The sequence below is a fragment of the Oculina patagonica genome, chromosome 3, assembly GCF_052425735.1.
Source record: "Oculina patagonica isolate OP01 chromosome 3, crgOcupat, whole genome shotgun sequence".
Lineage (NCBI taxonomy): Eukaryota > Metazoa > Cnidaria > Anthozoa > Scleractinia > Oculinidae > Oculina > Oculina patagonica.
The window spans coordinates 10,811,735-10,830,885 of NC_135760.1; the positions used below are offsets into that span (position 1 = coordinate 10,811,735).

General features: G+C 37.6%; 2 protein-coding genes across 2 annotated transcripts; both read right to left on the minus strand.

The window, feature by feature from the left end:
* Positions 1–721: 721 nt before the first annotated feature.
* Positions 722–4,280, minus strand: LOC144646522 (melanocyte-stimulating hormone receptor-like). Its single transcript, XM_078506143.1, has one exon. It carries the CDS (start codon positions 2,026–2,028, stop codon positions 868–870), a length of 1,161 nt encoding a protein of 386 aa, XP_078362269.1. The 5' UTR covers positions 2,029–4,280; the 3' UTR covers positions 722–867.
* Positions 4,281–4,423: 143 nt separating this feature from the next.
* LOC144646516 (malate dehydrogenase, mitochondrial-like) lies at positions 4,424–18,657 on the minus strand. Its single transcript, XM_078506138.1, has 14 exons — positions 18,412–18,657; positions 18,187–18,307; positions 17,183–17,223; positions 14,776–14,866; positions 14,226–14,295; positions 12,544–12,583; positions 12,345–12,409; positions 11,669–11,729; positions 10,254–10,331; positions 8,950–9,048; positions 8,536–8,586; positions 7,609–7,710; positions 6,477–6,545; positions 4,424–4,644 (listed from the first exon to the last, which is right to left on the minus strand). The coding sequence occupies exons 1-14, from the start codon at positions 18,640–18,642 to the stop codon at positions 4,585–4,587; spliced, it is 1,179 nt and encodes a 392-aa protein (XP_078362264.1). The 5' UTR covers positions 18,643–18,657; the 3' UTR covers positions 4,424–4,584.
* Between the last annotated feature and the right edge of the window lie 494 nt (positions 18,658–19,151).

The following is a 19,151-nucleotide window of genomic DNA, read 5'->3' on the forward strand; positions in this document are numbered from 1 at the left end:
GACAGATTAATATAGCCTCAATTTTGGGGTACCAAAAGTACATAATCTAGATTATTCAGATACTAGATACTTTCGTCTTTTTCTTCTTGGTGAACAAGAAAAAAATAGCTACATTGATCTGTATCGCTTTTCTCAATAGCCTACAAATCGAAACATGGCGTGGTAAAAAGTCAAACAAAATTCGATGAATCTCATTGATCTTCACTGTAGTTGCTATGACAGTCGTAAATAAGAAACTTCGACGGCCGGTCGTTTCGGCGGTTTTTTAAGAACAATTTTGTGTGTTTTATTCTAACGCCATTATAAAGAAGCGTGTGACCTATAAGGAAACACAAAAGTAAACACTCAGTTTCTTTAGTTTATTTTCGAAACGAAATAATATTCTACGTGGAATCTGTGGTCTTTGAAATTGCAAAAATAAAGTGAGATGGTTTCTAAAAAATTGTCACATCGGCAAATTTTGAGACGTCAAATATTGCGCTACCAAGATCGCGAAATCATTAAAGTCGGCGTAAAAAAATTACGTAAGAAGATCAACCAGAAATAATCTGGGGACGTGATTAACAGAGATTATTTTCCCAACAGAGTGATATAAATTTTCAAAAAGTGAGGCTCTCTGTGATTTTTTTTTCAGAAAAGTGAAGAAAGCCTTCACAGGGGGGGGGGGGGGGTGTGCATGTGAAAGATATCATATCTTTAACAATATTTAATGTAAAGTATATGATTTTTCGCAGCGAGAGAAACTTACTAATTCACTCTAGTTTATATAATAAATTTTCATATTTTATAGCAATGCAAATGCAGAATTCATTTATGCTAACATGATATTTACAAATTGAGTTCAAAATCGAGTGGGTCTTTTATATACTAAGGCGCAGCTATACAGTTCAAATTTGGCGGTTCGATATGATTTTCTTGCTGAGTCAGCATCTCATTGTTATTATTGTTAGGGTTATTCACAGTTGCCTGCTCCGCGTTTTGTTGATCACCTTGCTGTCCCGGCCCTGCTTCAAATCTAGCCACTGCGTTGGGCCGGGATGAAAACACTCGCATCTCGATTTCTTCGGCTTCAGCAATGTTTACAGTTCTACAAGTTAACTCAATAAACGCTACGCGAAACTGTCTCATTCTGACCGAGTAGATAAGTGGATTTAGCAACGAGTTCAATATTGTCACAAACACAGTTGACAATAAACATGCATACACTGTTTGTATTGACATGTAACTCTGATATTTTATAAGAATGAGTCTAAAAACGAAATTAGGTCCATAACATACGAATAGCACTGAAATGACGACAGCCGTCAGTTTAAAGGCCTTTTTGTCTTTCAAAAATTTCTGCCTTGCCTCTTCTGTAACTTGCTGAGTTGAAATTTCCCTTTCGTGTCGGCGAACCTCACCGTAGACCGTGATTTGGCAGAAGGTGATTATGGCAAGAGACAGGCTAATAAATGTGTAAATGATGACATAAAATACAGTCCAGTTAACAAAAAAAGAAATGTGAAAAATAAGGGAAAAGAACCAGACCAGGGCAGAACCAATTAGCAAACGAGCTTCAGTGACAAGTCCGATACTGTACGCGAAGGTGTGCTTCATGGCTAGATATCTTTCCCCACTTATTAACGCCAGGTGGATAAGGGAAGTATTACACAAAACCATCGAAACGAAACTTGCGACATTTTGTAACGCACACGATCCAGCCGTTGCCTTACCAAGAAGGAGATTTATCAGTAACGCTGCAAACAGGGGTTGAACAATCACACCCACCATCAAATCAGTCGTGGCCAGACACGCCAGTAGTATGTTAGGCTTATTGGCTCTGAGTCGGGCTTTCGTTTTTACAGCTATTATCACCAACGTGTTCAATGCAGCGGTGAAAGGACATGTGACAATGTTGATCACTGCGAGGAAGATAAGAAAGGCTTTAGCTTCAGTGGCAGACGGTGGCAACATTCCTCCCAATGAAACGTACAAGCTGCATGCGGGCGGTATCATGTCTTGGCTTGGTAGGCTTTCGTTCGTGTTCATCGCTTTTGCTTTTTTGATTTTCCTTACTGAGCTGATGAATTTAGTGAAGCTTTCTCTCTTCTGTCAGCTGAAAACTGTGTTCTTACAAAGTGTGTCTTTTGCTTATAACTAGTTTTATCACCTGACATTTTCCATGTTAACTCATGTTTTTTCATTTATGGTTTTCTGTATCTGCATTTTAACAATATCTCATTGTTATTATTTCTTACCGTTATCGTCATTTAGTTAAATACTTTGTTATTTAGGCCGGAAAGTAAGGCAACTTTATTTCAATAAATGCAATCCCTCTATTATTCCAGTTGTAATAGGCTCAGTAACGAATAAAGTCAGAGCGGAACGTCAATTTTGTTTTGGCCAATCAGCGAAAATTTACGCAAGTGTGGGTGCACATGGACTGTGTTTGGTGGGAGAGAAGACCGTTTTCCTTCTGCCTTTATAACAAATAAACACTGTCGAGTAAATCCCTCAATTTCAACTGCGTAAACTGTTCTTTTGTCCTGTAAATTAGTTGCCGCTATTCAACAGCTACAAACAACTGAACTTTTTCCGCGAATGTGACTACGAGCAGCCCTCTGTTTTCTTAGTCCGTTAAGGGCGAAGCGAAAAAAAAAAGCACGAGGAAAACTGAAGGAAAAAAAAATTGTAGATGTTGATGAGATTAACTGATACACAGAAGGCATAAGAAATAAACACGGAATAGATTTAAAAATCTAGCCGTTGTCATTTTAGAAAATGTTAAAACTTCTCTTTTCTCAAAATCCGTTGTAAGAATATACACTTCTTTCTTTTGTCCTATAAATCAGTTGCCATTTTCAACAGCTGCTATCAGCTAAAGTATATCCCGCGCGAACGTGACATGTCCAAGTTATTTTTAGTCCATTTAGTTTTGGTTCTGATAAACAAGTGAAGAAGAAAAAAAAATCCGAAAAGATCAGGCTGCGGATTTTGACAAGACAAAATAATGCACAACATACATAAAAAAAAAAACAGGGAATAAATAAAAAGCCGAGGTCGTTTTAGGAGGGAGTGGATAAGAGTGCGCAAAACCGCCGATCCGTGCTATTTTTTGGCCAAATCCGTAAATACGTTACACTCTTTTTATTTTTATAAGAATCTAGTTTATAAGAATATCGAGGCTGAAATTTGCGAATTTTTAAGAATATTTTAAGAATAAACCCGACGCTGAGATTTTGAAAAGAATATAGTTTTTAGTTGAAAGAAAATCAGGTATTTTCATTTCCGTCACTTTATCTCTGTGAGGAATGCTTTGTTTAAAGCCAAAACGGCCAGGCTGCAACGAAAAGCAATGGTACATGTGCACAATGTAACACGATACAGATCTGGACACCAAACACTTGTAATTGATTACCCAATACTTGCTAAAACGGAAATGTCAAACGGTATTTTCAACTGCCTCGTACCCAGACGATTTTAGCCTAAAATCGGCAGAAAAATAAGAGCATTCAGCCTGGGTCGGAAAAACTGTATTCTTATAAAAAAAAAGAGTGTACTGTATTCGTTCAAATCCGAATCCGCATTACTTGAAAACTTTGCGTGGTATAGTTTCACTGCGACTGAAGGTATAGTGTGTTTTTTTTTTTATGCCAATTTTCAGTTTAAAAGTTCCGTTTTATTGCTCGATTTTGCAACAATTTCGCCAACATACCGACGAAGACCGGTCAATGTAATCCGAACTTCGTTTAACATCGACAATCCGGACTTCCTGACGTAAAGAGTCCGGAATCCGCCCCCAAATTCTCAGCTAATCTGCGACCCGTATCGCAAGAAATCCGCAATCCGTCGATCCGCGAACCCCTCTTCTTGGAAAAGATAGAACCCACAAAAATGACCTGGCTCCAATATGTGGTTTCCGAGCTCAGTTGGTTTAGTACTGTATTATCGATCACCTTTTTGGTTTTTGGTAAAAAAAAATATATAAATTAAATAGTTAAACCCCACATATAAGAACCTGTTGGAATTTGTTTGGCTAAACAGGTTCTTATGTTTTGGGGTATTAAAAAAGAAACTTTCTGCCAGAAGGTTCTTAAATCCATAGGTTCTTACACGCAGGTTTTTTTCTGTATCGTATTTTAGAAATATATCGGGATGGCCTGAGACGTTTGACCGCGGTCAACCCCTCTGTTGGGACTGAATATTCTCTTGTTTCAAGGGAAAAGCACTGGGTCTACTCGATATCTAAAATCTTACACAGTAGGCCCCAGGATCGATAACGCTATCCATCGGATAAACCACTATCCAGTGGATAGCATAGTATGTTTTATCAACATTTATTCACTGAGTAGCGATTTATCCGGTGGAAAGGTTTATCCACCGTTGGCTCAGGAATTGAGCCTAAAATTCGTTGACAACTGTACTTCAGAGAGAGAAGGCATCATTAATAAAAGCGATTTTTAATTATTTTAACACGGGCCACTTTCACACGGAGTTAGCCATTAGTTCTTCAGACTGCAAAAAAGCTATACAATTTTGATAAATTAGCAGAGAATGAACAGATGAAACTCCTGCTTGAGCTCTAGGTTAAGAGTGCAATTCACATCACTTTCCCAAAACGAAGTCTTCGCCCTTCTTGATGTTCTTCTTCAGCTCTGGAATTACCTGGAATTCAAGAAAGAGCAGAATCTTGAGGCCAGCTGGAAATTAGATTATTCACAGCAATGATTATCTTCTTGTCCAAATAATTGGGAGGCGAGGTGGCCTACACTCTTTTTATTTTAAAAGAATTTAGTTTATAAGAATATCGAGGCTGAAATTTGCGAATTTTTAAGAATATTTTAAGAATAAACCCGAGGGTGAGATTTTGAAAAGAATATAGTTTATAGTTAAACAAAATCAGGTATTTTCATTTCCGTCACTTTATCTCTGTAAGGAATGCTTTGTTTAAAGCCAAAACGGCCAGGCTGCAACGAAAAGCAATGGTACATGAGCACAATGTAACACAACGAAGGACCAGACTATCTAAAAGATTTTCTACAGCCATATTCTGTAAAAACCCATCGCCTTCGTTCCTGCGTTCCTCCTGAAGGTCCCAAGAACACATCACAAGTCCTTTGGTGATCGCGCCTTTGCGCATTCTGGTCCATCACTCTGGAACGAGTTGCCTTTTAACATTCGATCTAGCCCAAACATTACAATTTTTAAATCTAAGCTAAAGACATTTTTTTTTCAGAAAGCATATGACTCGTTTTAATATTTTTAATCTTTTATCGTTGTAATTTTTTTAAAATATTTTAATAGTTCGTCTTTTTTATATTATAACTTATACGATTTTAACTTACCTGTAAAGCGCTTTAGAATAATTTCTTATATAATTTTAGCGCTATATAAATTATATTATTATTATTATTATTATTATTATTATTATTATTATTATTATTATTATTATTATTATTATTACACGATACAGATCTGGACACTAAACACTTGTAATTGATTACCCAATACTTGCTAAAACGGAAATGTCAAACGGTATTGTCTAAGAATGTTAAGAATATTTTCAGCCTAAAATCGGCAAAAAAAAATATGAACATTCAGCCTGGGTCGGATAAACTGTATTTTTATAAAAAAAAAGAGAGTGTAATTGTTAGCGACCTGCACTTTGGATCAAGCGGTGAGGGTTCGAGCCCTGGCCGGGGTCATTGTGTTGTGTTCTTGAGCAAGAAACTTTACTCTCATATTGTCTCCCATGGTGCGTTATAATTTAAAGTTAAAAGCAATCGAGATTAACTTTGAAAACTGTTCAGCCCAACAGTATTTCAAAAACCCATAATGATATTGCAATCCGTTTCAATCTTCTTCACTTTTGGCCATCCGTACCTTCTTTTGTATTTGCTGTGTTATTGAACTGTTCCTACACTAGTTTAAGAAGTTATTTTTATATTTTCACCGAATTTCATGGCCATTTCCAATGCCTAAATTTGGCTGAAACCTGTGACACAGTTCATAAAACAATTTTAACTGGGATTGTTACGAAACCACACACATTTCATTGGAAGACCTTCAGTATTCTTGTCTTCAATTAACTCTTCATCTGCTAGTTGCATTGGGCCAAAGTGTCAAATACCGATAGAAGCTACCCTTGTTTCAATACAAATGAAGCGCCCAGGGTGTTTCTACTCTCCCCACCCTCCCCCTCCAACCCTGGATGGATACTAGTTTACTGTAGGGATAACAACACAACACAATTACCCAGACTTGGGCTCGAACCTGGACTGCTCTATCCAGAGGCCAGTGCGCTAACCATGAGACCACTGCACTTTGCAACTTATGTCACTGACTTGGACAGAAAACAAAACTTTCCTTTAACAATCTTGTTCAGCTGACTTCTCCCCACCCCAGCGTGAGAGATGTTGTTGTTCAGTGCTAAAAACCAAGTCATTTTTTTTATAAGTAACTGATAACAAGAGCCACAACAGTGATGTTACACTAACCTCTTCCAGTTTCTTTTTCTCATAAGCAGACAGCTGTCCGATGCCCAAGTTAGTCTTCACGCCATTGGGCTAAAATGGAAGAAAGGAAAGTTAAAGAATGGAAATGAAAGAAAAGAAGATGAACGTAAAAAAGGGAATGAAAAGGTAGAAAAGATATTGAAAACTGTTAAAAATCTCAAAGAAATCTCAAGCAGTAATAATGACATTTTTGTTAGTGTAAGAGACATGTCGCAGTCAGGTTTGCTTTTGTTTTAGCATCAATCAAGTTTAGGTGGGGCCGCGGATGTGGGGCCATGCTTCTTGAAACCCTAAACCTGTTTCAGAAGAAAATATGTAAATTTCTATTCCTGTTTCAGACCAGAAGCAAAATTCAGTACCTTATTCTAGACTAGACCACACATCTCAAGTGGTGAACAATAATAAAAAGTGTCTTCTAAAAACCCAACCCAATGCCAGACTAGAATGTACAAGCTATACCCCGCTACCAACCAAAACAGTTGAAAAACTCTCCTTCAGATCCAACAGCTTAAAACTCTACCCAGAAAAGCAGGAGTTTCAAATTGTTTTCAAGTTGGCATCAGCAACTGAAGAGTATGCGGCTGTGACAATGCCAAGCTTGTTAGTTGCAATTTTATTGCTATGACCAGAGTAACCGGTGACATATAATCAAGTAGCCAGCAGAAATCCTGCAATTGCCGGATTATTTTGAAAACCCTGGTAAAAGGCTCTTTGGTGATGTGCCTTCCAGTTAGTTTGAATAAGGGAGCAATCCCCACCCACCCTAACCCCTCAAGCAACATCTAGTCATAAATCACAGTGTTTCATGTAATATATCAAACATGAGAGGCAGTGTTTCATCGGGATATCAAAACACTGAGAAGAGAGTTGAAAATAAGACGCACAACGGCGTATTTTTGATGAAATTCGAGGTTTTTGGATAGCCGATGAAACACTGTCTCGAGTGTTTGATATATCTTCTCAATCAAAACAAAAACTACGGAGTAAACGAAGAAATAAAATCGTAAATATCTATGCTAATTAAGACAGTGTATCCAAACCTCCTTCACGGTTATGATTTTCATTGTTTTAACTTGATGAGTTATTAATGCATTTGAGAAGGATATGTACATACCCCAAGCTCTACAGGTGAAGCAAAGTATCCAGTGTCACAGATGTCTGACTTGACAAATGCACACTCCACCATGCCTTTCTTGCCGTTGAGTGCATCAAGGACCTAAAAATACCGTAAGTCAGCTATTAGCTAGTAAACATGCAACACTGACACCCTGAACTCTTTTATCAAGTTCTGTAAGAGAAGTGAGCCCATTCAACAATCAGACTTCTCAACATTCCATGAAAGACTTCCCTAAGATGGTTTGACCTCAAGTTCGTGTCTTTTTTAATTTATTTTTTTAACAACAAAATCAGGGCTCTCATTAAGCTTTATAGAAGCTGGCTTGACTGTGTGTTAAACTTTGGTTATTTTTTAGCCATCTTCACTGCAGTTGTTAGTCATCATAGGGCATCATAGCCAGTGGCTGGGTTCTAAATGACAACAGCCTTGATTTCAAATCAGGATTTGTACCCTTTTACACAAACAATTTTCCAGGACTTTTCAAGGATTCAGATTGATTTTTTCTGCACTCCAAAATTCACATTAACCCTTTCACTCCCAAGATCTCAATATTATTTCTCCTTACTGACTGTAAATCTCTTATAATGTTACTTCTAAGAATTCAGTTGTTACTTGAGTTTAACAGATTTCCAGAACTTTCCAGGACCGGTAGTCTTTTTCCAAGACTGGAAAGTGCCACAATAAAATTCCAGGACTTTCCAGGTTTTACAGGACCCATACAAACCCTGTCAGTTATTTATTTAAAATGTTCAACTACAGTTAATAGAACACATCAAAAATTAAATCAAATTTGTGCATTTATTATTTCACTAAACTGCATCAACTCCTATGGAACCTCAACTTGATTTGCTAATATTTTTTTTAGAAACACATCAGTAATTTAAAAAAATATAGTGTGAACATGTTTTGCACATAATTACTTACAGATGAGATAAACTTTGTTCCAGCATAAGCCATTGAAAGTGTAGCAGATCCCTAAAGAAACAGAAATGTATGAAACATTAACTGCAAAAATTAATATGCCCTTTGTATGACCTGGTCACACTCCTGGCAGTTCCAATTTCTTTTGCAAGGCTAAGAAAGTCTCAAGCTCAAATAAAAGAAATTAATTATTAGTCTCACTATTTTGCAAAGTCTCCAATTAACCTTTGCCACCCCTAATAACTGTAAGTTTTTTAGCGCACAATATTGTTGCTCACAACAAATTGTTGTTGTTGTTGTTATTTGTTGACTATTGACTTATAATGACTATTTACTTATGTACCCCATGGTGCAGGACTTATAACAAATTTGTTTAGCAAGTGTGCATAGTTAATTAGCATGTACAAAAACACTCACAGATCCAGCTTTAGCATTCACCACTTCTGTGCCCGCATTCTGAATACGATCAGTGAGCTTCTCTGTCTCCTCTTCAGTAAAGGATACCTTTGGTGAAGTCTTGAAGACAAAAAAATCATAGAAAAAATGAACAGTGAACCACAACTGGAGCCCTAAATTAGCCAATACCAGTTTTAAAACTGTTTTAGATCACCAGCTTTTTAGTATTTAAACTCATCAAAAATAGCTGATGCTGGAGCCTTTGGAGCCAAGGAAAATGCTGCCTGAAGCATATACCTTTGCACTCCTTTTGGACAACAACCTTTCTCAAAACAGCTTTATATGGGACAAAGACGTAAGTTTCGCAAAAGGCAAATGTCAAAACACTTGAGAAATCCACATCAAAAACCAGAATCAGGTGAGTTTTAAAAAGTCAGCTGGAACATCTAGGACAGAAGTTTTCACACCTTCCCTTGCTTTAAGCAAAAAAGAATTACAATATAACACACACACATATACGCAGTTTTGTAGTGATTTTCCATTTAATTTGCTGGTACATTTCCAGTGTTATTTTTAGATGAATTTGAAGTGAAACTATTTACAGTTATGCAATTAAATACGCTAGCCCACTAACGATGCATCAAAGGACAGCTGACATACTGCCTTCTTGAATGCCTTGATTGACGTCAGTGTCCACACTTTGTCAGAGATTGAGTTCCATGCCTTAGCAGCAGTATACCTTACAGACTTTAGTCCATATGTAGTGGTATTGACTTTTGGGATGACCAACTTAATCATCCCTTGCAAGAGTATAACCCTTTCACTCCCACGGGAAATACCACATTTTTGTAAAACGGTAACTATAGACCCAAAGACCACATGCAATATACCATTTGAAAGGCATTGTTTCTGGTATGTCATAAATCATACTAACAGACACAGAGGAAGTCACTGTTTTAATTCAAAAGGTGACAAAACCAGAAATATAAATCATTAAAAAATATCTCATTCCGCCTATATTTTAGGTATACCCCTAAACTACAGCTTAATTTGCAGCTCTTAATGTGTGGGTTGTTGTCAGATATTTACTAGTTAAAGGGGTGGTTAATCAGGTCTCATATGCTAGGGGGTATGATTTTATGCTTTAAAAAGAAAGATCTGTTCAAGACCATTTTCCTGTCCAAATTTCATACAAATTGACCAAATATTGAGCATGTAATGGCATCTTGTGCCATATGGCACTCTTGGGAGTGAGAGGGATAAACCATGGAAAAATTTGGTTGACTTGTTAAACCGTCACATGCCACCTACGTGTAATGCCCTACCTGTGATAGAAGAGGTAGAATGGTTACACCTGAATGACCACCAATTACAGGAACATTGACGTCATCCACATTCAGACCCTGCATATAAAATAAATACACGAACTTAAAGGAGCTATGACACAGACAACGCATCTTGAACAAATTCGGGCAAGTTTTTTTTTAAGTTTGTTCTTTGTAATCCATCTTAATATTTCTCAGTTGAAACTATCCTTCCTTATTTTGGGGTTTTTCTTATCCCTTTGTTGTTTTTCTATGTTAGAAAACTATTATTTTGAGGTTTCATTCAATTTGGAAGTACTGGTAATCAGTAAAATGACTTGAAATATTCTGACATTGCTCCTTCAATAAAGATACACAAAATAATGGGAGGGAGAGACCATTTTGGAAAATACTCATACCATAACAAACAAAGCTATCAACTGCATTTCAGGAGAAGTTAGCCAAGATGATCCACCCGGTACATGTAACCTGGGTTTAAAGCTTAAATTGTTAAAAAATAAAGTTTACTTTTTAGGTGAAACGAGCATAGGACAATGAAAAATTGCAAGTCCCCGATGGGAATCAAACCCATGGCCTCCCAGATACCGGTTGGGCGCTCTAACCAACTGAGCTACGAGAGACTTGTTGTGAGCTGGGCCATTTTTACTAGGTTGATAAGTGACATGCGTCCTGCATACTGCTAGGATCAGCAATGTCGAATTCATCAAGTTTGTAGTAAATAATAAAGATGGTAAATTTTAAGCTCGGTAATAAATAATGAAGATGAAGTATTCAACATGACACGAGCATGGGACAAAGAAAAATTCTGAGTCCCCGCAAGGAATCGAACCCATGGCCTCCCAGATACCGGTTGGGCGCTCTAACCAACTGAGCCACGAGAGACTCGTTGTGAGCTGGGCCATTTTTACTTGGTTGATATGTGACATGCGTCCTGCATACTGCTAAGATCAGCAATGTTGAAATCATCAAGTATGTAGTAAATAATAAAGGTGGTAAATTTTAAGCTTGGTGAAAAATAATGAAGATGAATTTTTCAACAATGACACGAGCATGGAACAAAGAAAAATACTAGAGTCCCTGACAGGAATCAAACCCATGGCCCATGACAATAAGCTCGGTGATAAATAATAAAGATGAAAGTTTACTTATTTTATTCTAAAGATTTTTGGCCAATTACATTTTTTATGCTAAAACTATGCCTTCCACATAAAATAAACATACTCAAGAGTAGTGGAGCAGAGCCCCATAACCATAGCAATAGGAGAATCATGCATGCACAGAAATAGGAGAACCATGGAAATGATTTTTCATGGTCATCATGGCTAGCGGTGTGGATGCTGATAAATGCTTTCTACATACATATGATGACAATGGCAAAAATAACAACATTGCAAAATATGTAACTTTTTGCTTACCTTGGCTTCAGCAACAAATGTATTTGCTCTGACAATGTCCAGTGTGGTAACACCTAAGATTCTGGTGAAAATAAAAAAATAGCATAAATTACAGTGGAATATGACAGTTTCAAGAGTTGCATGGTTGTATAAAACATGTTTCATTTTCCACAGTTGCAAATTAATTTTTGAATGTGTTGGTCAGTTTGATTAGTACCGGTATCCTCTTTTTAGTATCTGTAGTTCCAATTAGTTGTCAGCTGACACAGTTTTCTATGCCCAAGAGCAAAAACATGTGGTACATCACTTGTATGTATTGTATCGTGTATCGTAATGTGGGGCTTGTATTTGAGATTTGTATTAAATAATGAGAAAATGTATTGTTGCAGCCCTATCATCGATGTGAACTTCTGTTGAAATCAGAGAAGTCCACTAAGATAATTGGCGGCAGCAAAAAAAAAAAAAAAAGCAGAACAGGGTTCACCTGTTATTGAAAGAGCAGAAATATTCCAGCAGAAATATTGCAAGTATTTCATTAGACATTGCAGTTTTTAGTATCGCTGTATATTTTTACAGGTCTCAAAGTATTTGAGGAATCCAAAGAGCAGCTCAAAATACAAATGACAAGTTAAATTATACAGCAAATACTATACAGTTAAATCAACACATCTCACACAGGCATGCAAAGTCACCCTACCGTGCAGGATCATACACTCCGGCTTTCTTGAATACTTCACTTGCAATTGGGACAGTAGAATTCACCTGTGAGCATAATAGAGGAGAAGTGCAAATAATATATAACTTTATTACATTACATTTCAAACTGAAATAATGCAACTCTAAAATCATTGGCGGTCTTTCACTTCAAATCAATGAACATTATCAAACATACTCACAGGATTTGAGATAATACAAATGATGGCATTGGGGCAAAACCTGCATGAAAACAATAACAACAAAAAAGAATTATGATCATCAGTCTGGGAAACCTTCTATGAACAAGATAAACTCTCTTCAATCTAATAAGACTAAAGGCAATTTTTGCACAATTTTTGTTGTGATTTCCAATGAGAATTTTTGCTGAACTAAGGCTACAACTCCAAATGAAATGTAAAGGAATCACCAAAGATTTGGAACTTAAAAGTCCATCCTTGTTAATAACACGTGTGTACTGATACTCTGATATAAAAATTTATGGTAATTTTATAGAGGATAATACATGGTTGCGCAGAGATATGAAATTTATCTTCGAGTTAACCTGCGATCAGGCTTTCTTTTTTCACGGCGGAGGGAAGGAGAAAAAAAGGAAAGCCTGATACAATTACTTGTCAAGTCGTCTGCCGCCCCCTTATTAAAATATCTGTTAACGCCGTCGAGAATGTCGGCGATGCCATCAGATAAGCGTGCATGATTCAGATGATTAGCGCCTTCCAATTATATTTTTACTCTCACAAGCATGTGTTTGAATTACCCTTTTTGAACGAGCTGATCGGATGGTTTTTAAAATTTGTTTTCAGCAAAGGCTGATTTTGTGTGAGGCTCAGATCAGACATTTTAAGGTCGTAGTTTTCGTCACTGGCACGATCGTCTGGCGTCTTTGGTGGTGTGATGTAATAATCTTCGACACCATTGGTGATAGATCACGCTCTTGCCGAATCCCGTCGGAAGCACCGCCAAAACATCTTTCTTTTCACAAACTATTCGTCGAATACACTCCCTTTGTTCGTCTTTAAATGTTTTGTGAACAAAATTCTTGAAAGATTTTCTAAAAGCTAGAAGAACTCGCTCACTACTTCATTCCGCTCGACACCCGCCATCATAACAATCATCTACGTGCGATATTTTTGGACCTGAAATTAGACTTGAACTCAATTAGCCAATCAGGATAGAGTTCTAATGTTGCCTTTTGTTTTCCAACCAATCAGAAAAAAGTCCAGATTCTGGACTTTTTACAGACGACTCGACAAGTAATTGTATCAGGCGTTCATTTTTCCGTTGACCCCTCCGCCGCGAGAAAAATAACGCCTGATCGCAGGTTATCTTCGAGTCATCAAATCGATAGCTCACGAGTGAGATATCAGATTTGAACACGAGAAGATAAATTTCATATCTCCAAGCAACCATGTATTATTCTGTTTATTATATAAACCTACTAATTACGATGTTTTTGACGATTTTCTGAAGATTTCCGAAAATTTTCAAAATGTTGTCCGAAGGTTGTCCGAATGATTCCGAACATTTTCCAAAAATTGCCGAAGATTTCCGAAGATTGCCGAGGAAGATCCGAAGATGTTTCAACTAAATATCTATTTACTTTGGCTCACTGAGCATTGAAACATGGCAAACTCTGCGAGCTGATTGGTCAAAAATTTATGATATCACACGTGTGGATATCATTTTTATCCACATGTGTGATACCATTTTTCTCGATTTGCTACCACTCGCTAAACCACTGCAGTTTATTTAATAAATTAGGTTTCAAAGAAATTCTAGTGATATCAAGCTCAAATCATGCTGAAATTGCAGCTCAAGCAAGACTGTCTGTGTAAATTGACCTGAAGAAATCAAATACACTTACTTAGCACAAGCTTCTGTAAGAGTTTGAACGATGGAGGCATTTGTATTGAAAAGGTCGTCACGCGTCATTCCTGAGGAATAACAGGAATTAAAATAAATCTTAAATTTTAAACAAGGATAAAACTTTTTTGAGCTGCTTAGTAAGCTGGAAACTGCAACGTCCCATTTTGAGATGATAGACCTCATGGGTAACCAGTGTTCCAAAAGCAGAATGATTCTAGGATAGAAGGGTGTTCCGTTTGTTTGACATCTGGCGTCGACATGAAATCCAAGGTAATTATAAAGACCACTAAAATTCTGCTTAAAAACCCTGGGCTTGTTAAACTGCGTAAGGGGTTTTCAAAATGAGCTACAGCAGCATTGATCAAAATATGTTTTTCTAAGCTATGAAAATTCATTTTAATTTGGCTTGATATTGGAAGGGAGGCTTATATCAGAGGGGGTATAATTGGATGTATTTTTGGGTCTACAGGCAGGCCTATAACTGGGGGGTTATAAGAAGGGGGGGCATATAAGCCAAATTTTACGGTATTCTGGATGTGGGACTGTACCTGGCTTTCTAGGGACTCCAGCTGGAATGACAACAGCTGCACAGCCTTCTAAGGCACCTTGAAGGTCATCAGGACCCTGGTGACTTGTGACCTTTTAATTAAAAGAACATCAATCAGGGCGCACCAAGTAACACGATCCTTTTAACTTTCACACACAAGATTAAGGTGACATCAGACTCAAAACTGGCTGGTACTGGGTTAGTGTAAGTATCACATATATGCGACGGTCAAGACAGACGCATAACACAACAGTTTTTAAAGGCAAAATAAAGATGTCGCTCGTTCAGGAAATCTACGGAGTGGATTTTCCTGTAAGTTGTTGTGAGTAAACTTCAACTGTTTGGCAGCGTTTTGGGGTAATTACAGAAAAATTCACCGTGGCATTTTTAAAATAATCGCATTTTATTAAAAACGAAGGCCTCCGAAAATCGCTCATATCTTTAACAAATCGCGTTTGATCACCATAAAATTTATCATTTTATATAATTTAAGCATTATTCTTTCAGATTCTCAAAAATCTAAGCAATCGCTTCACGTTTTCCCGTATTAAAACGCGCTTAAAAAAGGGAACTGTCAGCCTCATAAATACCCGCGGGCCACCTTAATTACCATTTGTTGTGATAGCGGTAATGACACCTTTTTTCGGAAACTTGTAAGGTCTGCTCGATTACATAACATAATACCGTAAACACCAGCAGATAAGCCGCACCCTGAATTTAGCAACTAAAATGTTTGAAAAAAAGTTTTCTTTAAAAGAAAATCAAAGAAAATCCAAAGTTGAGTCTTTAGAAGTCTTTCATCGAATGTGAACGCGCTAAACATTGAAACAGAAAATACTTCAGTCTTACCCACAATTTCAGCTCTTTAATTTAATGAACACCAACTTTGACATATGGTTGATCTTTTTCAGGTATTTAGTGACAGGTATTTCTTCATTCAACACAGTTTTTCCATAGATTTTAGCGTGACAACAAGAACATGCATTTGCAGAACGTTCGTAGCTTAGTAACCAGCATTCGACTGGACGCGAAAATGGGACTAGGGGGAAAAAGAACAAGCAAAACAAGACAGAGGCCGGCGTTCAGGTTTCGTGGCTATCATATCGATAAAAAGAGATTTGGGAGCTATCCATTGGAGATAAACTTGTTGCATCAATAGAATTTTTCGTAATCAGTTTGGCGAATTTGCCATCAAAGTGCTAAATGTGGAAGAAACATTAGGCCATGATCCCCATTTACCATGCTAATACTCGTGGTATTTTCTCACTTGTGGAGTATCAATACTTATACTGTTGAAAATATAGGCCATCATCGACACTGCAAACAGCTTTTAGGAGCTGTCAAGCTTGCAAAAGCAATGACCAGAAATCTCTTGTAGTTTTATGTTATATTAATTTACATAATTTTCCATAAAAATGACAATTCACAAAAATTTTCAACACTTTTTCAAATGTTCCCGCAGATAAGCCGCACCCTCGATTTCGAGCAAGGATTTTTGGAAAAAAGGTGCGGCTTATCTGTGGGTGTTTACAGTAATTTGATAATAAGCAAGGTAAATTAACTTAAAATAAAATTTGCTTCTAAAACTTTTTTATAATACAGTAGAACCCTGGTAACTCGAACTCGGATAACTCAAACAACCCCGCTAACTCGAGCAAACTTCCATTTCCCTTGGATTTGACCTCACTTTCCAGTCATTTTTACTCGGTTAACTCGAACTCGGATAACTCGAAAACCCCGTTAACTCGAACTAAATTTCGTTTCCCTTGAACAAAATTTGGGTCAAATTTACCCCGATAACTCGAATTCCGGTTCTTGCAAGACGCCACGGTTGCCCATTGATTAGAGCAACGAACAGATCACGTATTTGACAGCCATTTTCCACTCTTATCATTAGAATGTATGGCCGTGTTAGAGTTTCTGGCAAGATAAGTTCAATTTGCACTGTACTGTATACTGTAGTGCTGAAAAATCAGTAAACTATCAATTATTAACTTGGCCAATTAAGTATTCAATCGACCCCGATAACTCGAAACCCCGCTAACTCGAACTGTTTTTCGTTTCCCTTCAGAGTTCGAGTTACCGGGGTTCTACTGTATTACTATGATATAAGATGTGGGCTCAAAACAAAACTGTTGAAGGCTTGACAGTGCTGGATTGAAATTTGCCAAGTACTTATTTTATTTTCGCTTCTTGTTTTGTTTCTTTTCTTTTGTTGCACATATTTGTCAGAGTACTTCCAGCTATATACAGACTGCAGCTAATGAAACAAAAACAAGAAAAAAGCCTGTCCTCAGAGAAAATTTCTTAGAAGAACTCAAAACCCCTGCTTCTCCTTGCAACAATTTTAACTAGCAAGACACATCTTGGCCATGAAAGAAACTACTTTGTTGGCTGCTTATACTTACTTTGGCTGGCGTGCAAATGTGACTGATGTCTGCTACAACACCTTGAAAAATATAGATAAAAAATATAATTAATTGGGTGTGAATTCTGCTAATAGAAACACTATTTTGAAAGTCACTGACAAAATTATAACAGAATAGTATTGACTATCAATCTAACATAACGTTATTGCAAGTGACAAATCTTGCTCAGAGAAATTAACCACCCCCCCCCCCCCCCCACCCCACTCCTCCTCAAGCAAATAATGGTCTGTCCCGTACAAAAATTGATACACTGTTATAGAGCAACTGGAAGCTTTTAACTTATATTCAGTGCAGTAGCAGGGTTAAATTTTTGGGGTGGGGGGGAGGGGGTGTGCACCTCAGGAGTGCTGGAGACCTGTGCAAGCTTTTGGGGGTTGAGGGAGCATGCTTCCAGGAGATTTTTTCAATCTGTGGTCTCCAAAATAGCATTCCCAGCCTTCTGAGAGCATTTTCCAGCTATTTTTAAATGACTTAAATCATTGACCAGATATAACATTATAACTCTTCTACTTTTGAATATTTTTATTTTGTGTTAGCCACATATATATTTTTTTCGGGGGGGGGGGGGGTGGACAACTGCACTGATATCGATTGAACACTGCTTTTTAGAAGGTCAAATAATAATAAAATAATAATAAAGCCCCTTTCTTTCTATCTGTGCAGCTAGCTTTCTACACAACATGTACAGTTGTGCAAAGAAGTCTAATTTTCAGTCGTTTCGCCGCCAATCCCCAGCCACAAAATGTTTGTGAAAGTGGTTTGGCGTGAGTGAGCCCTACAACACTGATGTTAGAAAAGAAAATATGACAAATATTGCATTTCGACCTTGATCAATTGTTTTGCACATAGATTTTTGATCAAATGATCGCACTTGGCTCAGTAGGAGAGAAGAGATGGACTAAATATATTTTAAATTTAGTTAAAAAGGCTTGGATGATAAGCTTAATTTTATCGCCAAAATAACCATGTCATTTGTCCAATACCTGGTGTATTTACGATATCATACAGAGCCAAATGAGTAATAGCAGGATGTTGTTTCATTAGCAGTGACATCGGCTGGCCAATTCCTCCAGCAGCACCGAGAACAGCAACTTTCTGTTGGTTCTACATGTACAGATCGTAGAAGTATGTAAAAACCCAATACACGCGTACACCTCGACTTGCTACAGGGCTGTTGGGTAAACTCGCCGCAAAAGCAACATTTTTACCTGGGCAGCGACAGAAAAACTCCTTATTGCTTTACTTGCTCCCTGTAAGCGAAATGCAGTTCTTGAAAACATCTTGAAATCTTTAAAAATTGTGGAAATCCCTGAAGTTCTTCCCCTGTGTATCAAGTGCCGAGAGCAGAGAATGAGTGCTGCGCATGCCCTTGCATCCAGGCCCGCGCAGTCGTGCGCAACATTACCCGATTTCGGCCACCGACGCGGGAAACCAATCATTATATCTTTTATGTTTGTTGTTCGAAATATCATGTTCTGTCTGATGCTCACAGGTAAAATCGGGATTTTTAAACATATATCCCTTCGCAACCGCTATTTCGATCAGATGGTGGACAGGAGGAGGGTTACGAGGCCGCGAAAAAAGAACGTTTATCTGCACTCCCCTCCCTCTCAAGATAGCAGAAATCAGAACCCTCATCTTTTTTGTCGGTGCCCTTTGAAAGAGGGTCTGAAAGGGGTTAAAAAATGAAATCCAAAGGGTTGATTTTTTGGAGGCACCTTGAAAAAAGCCATAAGGGTCCAATTTTTCTAGACTTTTTCTTTTACTCCTAAATGGAACGTCCAAAACACCACGGCCGTTTAAAAGTAAGGAATTAACCTTGGTAGGTATGGAGCTTACCTCGAGCGCGCATAGATATAGTGACGTGTGAAGAAGTAGCCTTCTATGCAGACATTCTTTTGGCTCGTCACGAAATTTTAACTCCCCCAATGAGGAAAGATTGCGTGAC

What these genes read in the sequence shown, in the direction of transcription:
- LOC144646516 (XM_078506138.1), bottom strand. Translation starts at nt 18,642, where the DNA reads ATGATTGGTTTCCCGCGTCGGTGGCCGAAATCGGGTAATGTTGCGCAC. An exon ending in CTTACAGAAGCTTGTGCTAA is followed by an intron (nt 12,584 to 14,225) that starts GTAAGTGTATTT and finishes GTTTTCATGCAG; the next exon opens with GTTTTGCCCCAATGCCATCA. An exon ending in CATTTGTTGCTGAAGCCAAG is followed by an intron (nt 10,332 to 11,668) that starts GTAAGCAAAAAG and finishes TTTTATATGCAG; the next exon opens with GGTCTGAATGTGGATGACGT.
- LOC144646522 (XM_078506143.1), bottom strand. Translation starts at nt 2,028, where the DNA reads ATGAACACGAACGAAAGCCTACCAAGCCAAGACATGATACCGCCCGCA.